Consider the following 12,440-nt stretch of genomic DNA (forward strand, 5'->3'; position numbering starts at 1 on the left):
AATCTGTGTATCTGAATTAGATATTCTCAGTACTGCATGTAAGTGATCGATTTTTGTTCTCAATTTCTAGAAGTTGAGAAACAATAAAGTGGCTGAATGCCAGCTGCAAAGTACTACTTTATAAACAGACCATTTGTTAAAGGCTAGTTGCCTCTCTTTTAGACAGAAAAGATTTTCCCCCATTTATGAGCAAACACACAAACACACAGAAGTAGCAGCCTCATTTAAACAACTGCTTGTCTCTTGAATCAAAAATAAAGAACGAAACTCACCATATTGTTGCAGCAGCTTTGGAAGGAGGGAAGTCAGAAACACAAAGGATTGCAGGGAACCACTATGTTTCATGCAGGCACAAAACCTTTTTTTTTTCAGCTTATTGTACTATGTAAATACGACAAACACGGAGGCTTCTACCTCTGGCAGAAGAAACACCATTATTGGTGTAGACTACAACGTGAACTTAATCCCACAGGTGAGACCAGCAAGTGGCCTGCTAAACCTACTCCGAAAAGCCAGTTAAGATATTTAAGAATCCTCAGGACAGGCAAACAAAAAAGGCAAATGGCTGCTTGAGAATCACAAGGTCAGACTATAAAATATCAACTTCCCAACATTGCTTTCACCAATCGAGAAACACAACAGTTGTGCTGTGGGCTAAATCAAAATCAGAACCAGGTAGTTGCCATAGTGGTGGTTCAGCAGTCACGAACCCAACTCAGATCCATGAGGACATGGAGTTCTATCACTGGCCTTGCTCAGTGGGTTAAGGATCTGGCGTTGCCCTGAAGTGTGGTGTAGGTCACAGATGCAGCGTGGATCTGGCACTCCTGTGGCTATGGTGTAGGCCAGCAGCTGTAGCTCTGATTAGACCCCTAGACTGGGAACTTCCATATGCTAAGGGTGTGGCCCTAAAAAGAAAAGCAAAATCAGAACTAGACTTGACCAAGACTCAGGAAAAGAACCAGAGAAAGAATGGGGGTGGGAGGCAGGAGTGGAAAGGGGAAAGGAAGCAATCAGCAAGGGTGAAAACACCAATTGTTGAATGAGGCTCATCCCTGGAGGTTAAGTCAGTGCAGGTGAGTCACCTGGGCATCCAGTGTAACCTTCACTTGTCGAAGGAAAACTCAAGACACCAGAGCATTTTAAGAAAGGCTTTTAAATACTTGCAAAGAAGTCTGCAAGGTATTTTTAGGCTCAAGGACTGGCTTACAGAATTAAAAGGACAATAGTTATTTGAAAGGAAAATATCCCATGAGTATGTTACTGAGGTAACAGCCTGGTCATTGGAGTAAAACAGCAATTTTCCCATATATATCATTAATCTCACATCTTTAAACATCAAGAAAAACCTCATTTTTCTTGTTTGTATCTCAGTTGAAAAGTCCTTCTCTTCCTCTCCTATTCTCCCCTACTATGGGATGCTTATTTGAATCAAGACAAGATAGAATATTTTGCTTTGCTGCTTCGAGCCTTCTTGCCCTCTTAAAACAGAGCTAGGTATGCCACTGTTGTTGCTACAAGACCAGCCACAAATCTGCCAGGTGACTGATTTCAGAGAAAAGACAGATACCCAGAATTAAAGCTTTTGGTCTCTTTATCTCATTTTTGTGCCTGAAAGCACAGATCAGTGGTTCTCAACTGGTGGAAACTTTGCCCCCAGACATTTTTGGTTGTCACAGTGGAGGGTAGGGAGATGCTACTGGCATCATCTAGCACATAGAACATAATGATGCTGCTAAACTTTTTAAGGGTCAACAGGACAGCTCCCACAAAACAATTATGCAGCCCCAAACATCAATTATGCCCCTGGTGAGAAACTGGCACCAATTCTAAAGTCAAAGCACCTGAGATTTCAACCTGATCACTTAACCAGGTCTGAAATGTTGGTGTGCTTGAGTTTTCCCATCTATAAACTGGAGAACATAATAGCAGCTACACCTCCAAAAACTGTGATAAGTGCTATAGAATTGTTTGCTATGAAAATCTTTATTGGAAATACCCAAGTATGTTCCTCCAGCTTCTTGGATTGCAATATATGTTCATAACATGACCACAAACTTTTTTTCACCTGCATCTAAATTTTTTTTGCTGTTTCCACTTCTGGGTGAGAGGCTTCTACACAGGATAATGACCTGCAGTGCAACTCATTACCTCTATTAGCCATTTTTTTTGATCAATATAGTCAACAGTTGCACAGAAGTAAGTTACCACAGTAGTTACGACTGCTATCCTTTGAAAGGCCTGTTTATAAGGTGCCTAAGAACTTAGATTTGGGGAGTATTCCTACCATTCCCCAAACTGATTAAAACTATAGGCAGAGTCTTGAATGAGCTTCCTTGGTTGGCCATGTTGCACATGTTATTACAACACATTGCTGGGGGGAATTAAGTGTATCCTGCAAGATTGCATTGGGAGAGGAACTTTGGAAGCTAGTGCCTAGTTCCCCTTAAAATTTTGCCCAATACACCCTTTTCCTTTGATCATGTTCTCTATCCTTCGGCCATAAGAAATCTTTGCTGTATGACTTTAGACCAAGTCCCGAGAGCCTTCTGGTGAATCACTAGGGAGTAGTCTGGCGTTTTCCAACAAACAGACCTACTATTTTATTCCACTCAATGACATGTAAAAGGTCATGTTTACCAACTTGAAATATATCACATTTCGTACAATTCTCATACACTGTTCACTGGTCATCAGAAATGAGATTATTAAATAAATTCGTTCTATTAATTTTTCTTTTCTTGTGAAGTACTGGGTTCTTAGCTGTTGCCATTGTTCCATGATCAAACATAGTATCTGCTATTATGTATGGGTCAATGTCTGCAACCCTTTTTTTCTTTTTTTTTTTTCGGTCTTTTTAGGGCCACACCCACTGTATATATGGAAGTTCCCAGACTAGGGGTTGAATTGGAGCTGCAGCTGCCGGCCTACACCACAGCCACAGCAATGCAGGATCCGAGCCATGTCTGTGACCTACACCAAGCCCCTGGCAATGCTGGATCCTTAACCCACTGAGCGAGGTCAGGGCGAGAACCTGCATCCTCATGGATACTGGTCCAGTTCGTTGCAGCTGAACTGAGCCACAGTGGAAACTCCTGCAACACATTTTAAAAACTGAACTGTATGATGTTTCTCTCTCCTCTCTATTTACTCCTAGGTACTATTCTTGTGCACATCAGCAAGATCCTTGGCAAGTATCTTTTTCACTTCTCATGAAAGACATTTATCCTTCACTGAGTTCATCATTCTGGTACTCAGGGACAATTTCAACTCTAATATCTGCTGTCGATTTTTCAAAGTCTCCTTTTTCTTTCAAACACTGAACTTTCCATTGGAATGGACAGGCTAAAAAAAATACACAACCCCCCCCCAAAACACTGTGTCCCATTGGTTTCTCTGTCTAGTTTATATTCCCTAATTAAAAATGCTTCACCTCTTTGCTCTCCCCTAAGATTTTTTTAAAACCACATTCCTTGGGAATACTGTTCTCGAGCTATTAATATGTGTTCATGACAAAAATACATATTAACTAAGTTTGGGGAGTCAGGAAAACAAATTGAGTTATTACAGAATTTTTCAAAATCTTTGATATGATCACTTGAATTGTGAAGGACCATTTTATGGTTTTGGGTAGTATGTAGATTTGCATGGGTTACATGAAAGCATAAAATTATTCCTCCAGGAACATTTTAAAGGGACTAATATATTACAGTATGCATTTTGAGAAATATTCTGCCTGCTCCTGGTAGGGTAGGAGTAATACACTGATGTCTGAAGAGTCTGTGGATAAAGATTCAAGAAGGCTGTAAATACTATGACCAACTAGGCATAGCTACATTGCTGAGTACTGAATCTAATTGGCTTTAGAACCAAAACCTTTAATATCAGGCAGACTATGAATTTAAATTGAGATTAAACAAATATCATTAATGGATTATTTACTGAACCTTCCCTCTATGAGAAAACTATAATTTGGTATGTAAGGAAGTATTGTTTCTTTAATGTTTTGATGGTATAAATTACTTGCCCCAGAAAAAGAAAAATTAAATTCAGTCAGTTTTAAATCAGTAATCACTCAAGAGTTCATCTATCAACCTGGAACTTGAATTGCTTGATTTCTAAAATGAAAAGAAAGGAAATAAATACAGTTGCTAAAAGTAAGGAAACTGGGCAAGCATTTTTAAAGTAATAAAAATGCATCACTACTAAATAAATTCAACAAAAAGGTTTGTTAATACTTTATTAGTATTTTCTAATGGACAGAATATAACGCAAACCAAAAAAATCTTTAATCTTTTTAGTTCAATAAAAATAACTGACATTCTGATTGTTGTTTCTTCTTTGTTAAAGAAGTATTGATAGAATAGTTAGGCACACAGTTGACACTTACTGTACAATGATATGCACAAGTTATCTTTTAACAATTATAATCCTAAAATGTGCTCTTTGTATTTTTCCCTTGTAATAACAGGAGCCATTCTCCTATAAGCAAAATTTACTAATAACAAAAGAATTTTACAAGGAGTGACAAAAAGACTTTTAAAACAAGTCCTTAAATAAAAGGATGCAGCAACAACGGAATGTAAGTTGTTGGGTTAAGAAGACAGTTTAAACTAGATCTCAAAACATTAAAAATTCATTTATTTTACAATTACTCAAATACACATGCATTAAATGAAAATATTGCACAAATTAAAATTTTAGATTGTGTAATTTTACATTGTTCTTCATTTTTAAAAAGTTGGTACACTTTCTGGGTAGCACTTAACTGATTTTTTCCAAACATCAGCAGCACAAACTTTAAATTAGGGAAATGAAATATTTAATAAAGTTTTAAATGTTTTCTTAAAAAAAAAATTAAGGCTAACGAAGTGCATCCATTGGTCAATGGCACAATTACTTTCAGCAACTATTCAGAACACTCTAATTGTAGGAAATGCCCATCTGTTATATTTAAATCATACAATCAATTTCTTAGGTGAATGAAGTTAGTAACTAGTGACGGTTTCTAAATAGTTTACGTTACCTGAAAAATCAGAAAACCCAAACAAAGAATGATTAATTCTGAAGTTTCTTGCCTAAAGGCACCACTGACTTAAAAACACATTCAAAAATCAAATATCAGAAGACATAAAGCCTCTTCATGTATATATCGATATATGCAAATGCATTAAATGTAATGACTTTATTAAACATAGTACTCTGTACTTGACTTATGGGTTAAATATTTTACACACAACTTGACCAAAAGTATCTCTAATTTTAGCATGACCATGGCTCTCTGATGTAAAACACAGATGTGCAAATGGAAGATGCACAACCATTTACACAGACTACCATTTGACATTTCTGCTTTTGAAATATAAACTCTTTTAAACAAAATTATTTTAAAAATCCATTTACTCAATTTTTGGTATGATCGCAGTTATCTTGCAGGGCTTTATGAAAATTTGCAATCCTGCACGACCTTTCTTTCCCTGGTTGATGGCCAGCATTCCTCCCATTATCTAGAAATGCTTTTTTACATGTACATGCTAGGCTCTTACATGAATTCTTTATTCTTAGATTTATTTATGTCAAAAATATACTTGAAATGGACATGGGTATATTTAAAAATCATTGCACTTATGGCCATGCTGATGCTTCCTGTAGACATATTTCACATATCTTTTCTTCCAAAGCCTGGGGCATGGGGAGGGACCAGGGCAGGAAGACACACTGAGAAGAAATATTATTTCTTCCACCAGAGTCGATAAGGATCTTTTTTCATTTGCAAGTTTAAATGAAAGGGATTTCATTTATGTAATTCTGAAGACATGCAACACAGGCTGAGTATATGCATACTATAAGTATGCACAACAGCATTATTAATAAATATGATTATTATTATTATTATTATTATAAAGCTTTAAAGGAAGGCTTTATGCTACTAGGCTTTGCTTTCAAAGTAGGATCTCACTGAGAACAAGACAATAATATCTTGTTCCAACCTTAAAGCTCCCAAACAACTGGGATACCAATACTCTGTCCCTTTATCTAAGCACCTGGACGTTCTCTTAATACCAGGATCTTGGCTCAGTGGTCTGATAAATAGCTTCATTATTTTAAGGTTTTAGTGTTAAATTTTTTTAAAAGAAAAAATCCTGACACACCCAAACCCTTGGTCACTCGAAGTATTTAAAACAATGCAGAAATCCTACATACAAGGGATATGAAGACTTCCAAGATGGACGAGTGGAGAATGCGAAACTATAGAAAATGCAGAGGTTTCAAAACTGCAAAAGGTATTTTGCTGTTGGTATAAAATTATTTTAGGGACTTAATGTATACACCGAGGGATTTTGCCAACTTGCTTTATTTTGTAGAGTTTTACATTATGCAAAATATAAATAAAAGCATATTTTAAAAAATATTATAGTTCTGTTTTCATTATTTTCATATATGTACACTGTAATAGAGTTAGGAATTTGTTCACATATGACTAATAAGCTCATTTAATCCTCTGATTTGCTGTTTTTGCAATCACCTAACGTATGTCTAGATCACACAATTTAAAATTAGCATATAGTAACTTTCAAAAGAGTACTAATTTTTAAATTTCCCTATTTTTATAAGTATTTGGCAGTTCTTTCAACAAATTAATCCCCTATTATGTAATCAGTAATCTCTTAAAGAAAACTGTAATAATTTCAAAACTTAAATAAGAGCCACCATATGCTTCTTTTTGCATACAGAATATCAAAATAAAACTTATAACTGAGGACCATAAGAGCAAAATAGAGCCCTTAAGACACATAGCAATCAATTAAAATCTGTTTTCTACCAAAGAATAACAAATCCAATCAAATTTTGGTTTTGATTGGTTTTACTACATACTTGGTTTTTATTTTATGTCACAAAACTGTAATTTTGGTATAGTGTTACTTCATACTTTAAGGGCATTCTGTCACTCTCCCCAGACCTGAAAGAGATGTTCTAAAGATCGTTCACCTAGCTAATCTACACTCTATCAAAATTCTGACAAGACCTATAAAATCATTATGCAAAACAAATCCTCCCAAACAGAACATTGCACAGTTTCCCACTGCTAAACAAATTAGCCAATTTATCTGTGAACCATTGTTTTGTGCTTTCCTTAGCTCTCATATATACACTCTGGCACTTTTGTCACTGCTGGAGAATGCTGATTAGTTTGAAACGGAAGAGACCAACGGCATTCTTGCTTGAGATGGGGGCAGTATCCTCTCAGTGCTGCAAAAATATGCACCAAATCATTTAAGACACAGAAATCTCTCTTGGTAGTGGCTGGATTATAGACAAGGATGAGAAGAACCACAGTCTTATGGATGTATTAATAATCTATTTTGAGACACTAAAAGACTGGTGCAGACACAACAGTATATGAATTAAGCCCCAGAAGATCTGTTCATACCATTAGTTCTGGACAAAATGAACACCAGCTTCATAGATTGGAGTGTCACCTTTTCTGTAAAGAAGGCGCTTGAGTAGTCTGAAGTTTCTGTTTATATTTCTGCATCTGCTTTGACCGTGAATGCAGTTTGTTGAAAAGTTCACGGAATTTATACTGTGGAAATAAGGTTTCCAAAAAGCCTTCCAAAAAGACATAAACCATTCTCCTGTTTAACTGGTTGTGTTGAAACATTTCAAAAACACGAAGAATACCCTTTCGTGTGGTCTCAGCCCCAATAATGTGCTTCAGTTCATCTAAATGAAGGGGAGGGGAGGGGAAATAAACATAATTCATTACTCAAAGGAAATACAAGGCCTAAACTATGCTAAGTTAAAGCATGTAAAGTACACAGCAGGTAACTGATAAATAGTAGGTGTTCAGTTAATGTGTTTCAGTTATTTAACATTGACTTAAAATGTGTATACATTTGCAAGCATGCATGCATGCATCCACTTATGCAATAGATACTGGGAGATAATACAGCACAGGGAGAAAGTAGGACCCAGGCTCAGAAACCCCAAATTACAGTTATAATCTTGTCCCTTAAATATCTATAGGATAACTTACCCACCCTGAATCTCTCTCCTCATCTTTAAATGGGGATTTATAACAACCAATATCTTTATAACTGCAAGCTTATAAAGCTTTGTTTAGGGGGAATTCCATTTGGCGCAGTGGAAATGAATCTGACTAGCATCCATGGGGATGCAGTTTTGATCCCTGGCCTCACTCAGCAGGTTAAGAACCCAGCATTGCTGTGAGCTGTGGTGTAGGTCAGACATGCGGCTTGGATACCGTGTTGTTGTGGCTGTGGCTTACGCCAGAGGCTTTAGCTCCAATCTGACTCCTAGCCTGGGAACTTCCATAGACCCTAAAAAGACAAAAATAAAAAAATTTAAAAAAATAAAGCCTTCTTGAGATAACATGAAAAATGGTGTGTGAACTCTAAAACACTATACAAATCTTACTTTGTCTAATAAACAGTGAGAAACACTATGAGGAAATAGGTAAAAGCCGATCTATTACCTCAAAAAACTTGTAGGACTGTAACAGTACCATTAAAATACGAAAAGCATAGAGATGTTTACAGAAAGGAGAAACGTTCCCTTCATGTAAGTAGACTTTGCTACCTGGGAAGAATTTTGATAGGTGCAAACAAATGAAGGATTGAAGTCCATGAATGAGCAAATGAGCACCAAATGAAAAAAAATTAAAAACAATAACCAAAAAACAGTTAATGGTGCCTAGGCTTCATGATACTGTTAAGAGGATTAAAGATATATGAGAAATGCCTAGTACAGAGCCTGCTATATGATAAGCCATCAAAAGATAGTTATAATGAAAAGTTATAATGAAAAGACAGATAAATTTAGCATGCTCAATGCCATAAATTCAGAATAACTACAAATCAATGAAATTTAAACCAATAATGTTTACTTACCTGGCATAATGGAAAGTAACTTAGTTTTTCCTGCAACTCTTGTTCTCATTCGAATAGCTTTATCTCTGCATGGAACAGACTCTGCTAAAATGCCATTTGGCCAAAAGGCATCTCTATTTAAGAAGATTAAATAAATTTTGTAAACATTTTCATTTTCTAATGATACAAGTTGGTAAAATTATTCCAATTTTCTACAGAAAACACAAATGTAAACAGAAAAAGAAAACACTTCTGAAATTTTATATAGGTGTGATAGTCAACAAACATAAACTAAGTGCAGGGTTCAATTTTAGAGGTAAAAAGATATATATGAGAAAAAAATATGTCTGCCCTAGAATAATTAAGCCAATATAAAAAAATTCTGTCCCCGCCATCTTATCGCTGTACTGATTACAATGTTCCTTTCACATTTATAATCTATTCTCCATTACTTTCACAGCATGCTTGATTCCTGTTCTCCAGTTCTCAGGCTAAAGGTAAGAATTGACACAATAACTAAGCTTCCATCTGGGAATCTGGTCTGAGAGAGACTCCCCAGAGCAGTCATTCCTGACTCTGACTACACATTAGAAACAACTGGGAGTTTTAAAAGCTCTTAATGTTTAGTCCTTCCACCAAGTTAATTAAGTCAGACTCTTTAAAGGTGGGACCCAAGCATCAGCACTCTTCACAGCTCTCCAAGTGATTCCGACACGTAGGCAAGGTTGAGAATCACTGCTCCAGAGCAACGTTTACCCACCCTGAAACAGAATGAACGTGCCCAGGCAGGTGGTCCAGATCTTAGAAACGGTATGGTAAAATGAGGAAAAACTGAGCCTCAGATTAGAGACACCTATTTCCCTACAACCCTTTCGGCTTAACTTCACTAATCCTCAGTTTCCCCCAATAAAATGGAAAAATCCCTATCTTGTAAAACAGGATAAAATCAGAAAGTGTACATTATGTAGCTGAACAGTGCCAAGTTAATAGTTAGTGTATGGTATTGATAGTTCTGTTCTTATTTCTGTTACTTGAATGTCTTGAATATTTATGCCTTGCTTATCTCTCCCTTTTAGAAAAGAGGTTTATTTCTCGGCCATGCCATGCTTTCCTTGCAGGGACTGAATCTTATCTCTCAGTTCCCAGTGTGGGGGCCAGACACAGAGGAAGCGCTCAGGATATTTTTGTGGAATGAACATATGAATTGGAGTATCACTGCTCTTAATTTGTACTCTCTTCAGAGGTTCAAATAATTAAACATTGGAACTTGGCCAGGGACATACAGATTTCTAACATTTTTCATTTAAAATCGAGGTTAGCAAATACAACTTAGAAAAATTCCCCAAAACTAGGACATCTGATTACATGGTCAACATCATGTCTACACTAATATTTCATTTTAAAGCCACATTAATATTATAAAATGTAGCCTAATATCTTAAAGATTTTTCATTTACACTTTTTTCTATTTTGGTTTAAAAAAACAAAGGTTAACAGGTGCATGGGACAAATGTTTATTATAATTCTTACAAGTCTTTTTGCTCATCAGCGATGACTAAAACCAACTTTAAGGCCAAGAAGAAAGGGAATGCAATCAAAGTTAACTGTTCATCAGTGATAACAATGCTCAACTCTGTACTACCTGAGAGAAGTGACTGTGTCTTAAGATATACCTGAAACGTTTCACTAAGTCGGCTACTTGCTCAGGTGAGGTCATCCAATCAACATGGTCAACTATTTTCCTGAAAGCAAAGAAATTTCAATGAGTATGGTCATGATTTTAGAAGGTGAATAAAATAACATGACTTTCATTGAGTAGGCAATTTAAACTGTATGTAAATTATCTGAGAGCAACAGACTGTTTTAATTATCTCTTTCTTTTAAAAGCTCCAAAGAAGGAAATTCCCATACAAAAGGTTGAACCATCTACTTCCAGAAATAACACTCTAAAAGCTCTTCAAAAAAAATAGTACCTATTAATAGTATCACCATATGTGGCTCTAATAAGTTGTTGAAGTAGATTTTTGATATTCCTTCGCAACCACTGATTTCTCTCTTTTAAGTCGAATACTTCATCCATGAGAAGCAGCATTACCCTAAGTGGAATATTGTCATCCACCTGACAAAATATGGGAAGAAATACAGATACATTTATTTGAGTTGACCATCTACTGTGAATAGCTACTTTTGCAGCTTTTAACAAAATGACTGCTATTATTTCACAATAGGAAAACAAGTTATACTATAGCCTTCATAGGCCAACATTTCATTCTAATTTAGAAAAAATACTTTTAACAGGCATTTGACAGAACACAGAATCTGACAACGCTACATCCATCAGTATGTATTACTTCATAAGGCAAATGCTAGCTCCTCTGCCTACTCTCTGGGACACCGTTTTCAAAAGGACAAAATATTTTCAGTATTTCTCTTTATTTAATAGAACAAAACACAATTTACACAGAATTTGTTTTGCTTGGTTAGTGAGTTGTATGTATTTAGATATTTTTAGTATAAAGAAGTTGAAAAAATATCCAGTCACACAGCTAACACTACAAAAGGTGCCTAGATTACCTGAATTTTCTTTGAATTTTTAACAAGTAAAATTTTGCATACTTTTATCATGGGAATATACAATTAATGATATTAAATGAAAGAGACAACTAGAATGCTTTGATGTGGAAATACATACATAAAGCAAAAAAAACAAACAGGTGTAGATTTAGAACTGCAACAACACTGCCTAACTGCAGTAATTTTATAATTCTTTCATCACTAAGGTACTCTTTCCAATCATTTCCTCATCAATGTTGTAATTTAAATATTGAGAAAACAGCATGACTCATACATTTTTCACTGTGTTGTAAACATTTTCTTAGTGCACCTTCTCTTTCAAATATTGAAAGCTTACAGATTAACCAAACTGGGGTGTGGGAGGGAGACCCAATTTTGAAGGCAAAATCATTACTGTTCTATTCTCTAAATGTATTCCAGAGTTTGGTGCAACATGACCACTCTAATAAACAGTTAAATTGTAAACACTCTTTTTTTTTTTTTTTTTTTTTTGGTCTTTTTGCCTTTGCATAGAGCCACAACCATAGCACATGGAGATTCCCAGGCTAGGGGTCGAATCGGAGCTGTAGCCAGTGGCCTACGCTAGAGCCACAGCAACATGGGATCCAAGCCGTGTCTGCAACCTACACCATAGCTCACGGCAACGCCAGTTCCTTAACCCACTAAGCAAGGGCAGGGACCGAACCCGCAACCTCATGGTGCCCAGTCGGATTCGTTAACCACTGAGCCACGACAGGAACTCCTAAATTGTAAACACTCTTAACAAAAGGCATAACATTATGGACATCATATGACTATAATGCATAATACACATTCTAAAATATTCTTGAAAAAACAAAAATATCTTTGTTTAAGCAGTTCACTATAAAAAATCCAATGAGAAACTAAAGGATGATAATTATAATTATTTAAAATAAAATAAATCTGCCCAATAGAACAGAATACAGACCTCAGACCCAATACATAAACTATGTG

At 35.9% G+C, this 12,440-nt stretch overlaps 1 protein-coding gene across 3 annotated transcripts in view; it reads right to left on the bottom strand.

Annotated features, from left to right (window-relative positions):
- Positions 4,211-12,440, bottom strand: part of SNX13 (sorting nexin 13) — a 123,163-nt gene continuing 114,933 nt past the window's right edge. For 2 of the 3 annotated variants that reach the window (XM_005667667.3, XM_003357459.5), the window contains exons 23-26: positions 10,865-11,010; positions 10,565-10,633; positions 8,913-9,025; positions 4,211-7,725 (exon numbers count right to left, since the gene is read on the bottom strand). In XM_005667667.3, the coding sequence (XP_005667724.2) occupies positions 7,478-7,725; positions 8,913-9,025; positions 10,565-10,633; positions 10,865-11,010 (576 nt within the window). In that variant the 3' untranslated portion in view covers positions 4,211-7,477. The remainder of the gene's footprint in view (positions 7,726-8,912; positions 9,026-10,564; positions 10,634-10,864; positions 11,011-12,440) is intronic. The other variant, XM_021063410.1, reaches the window with a different exon arrangement.

Source organism: Sus scrofa, chromosome 9, assembly GCF_000003025.6.
Source record: "Sus scrofa isolate TJ Tabasco breed Duroc chromosome 9, Sscrofa11.1, whole genome shotgun sequence".
NCBI lineage: Eukaryota > Metazoa > Chordata > Mammalia > Artiodactyla > Suidae > Sus > Sus scrofa.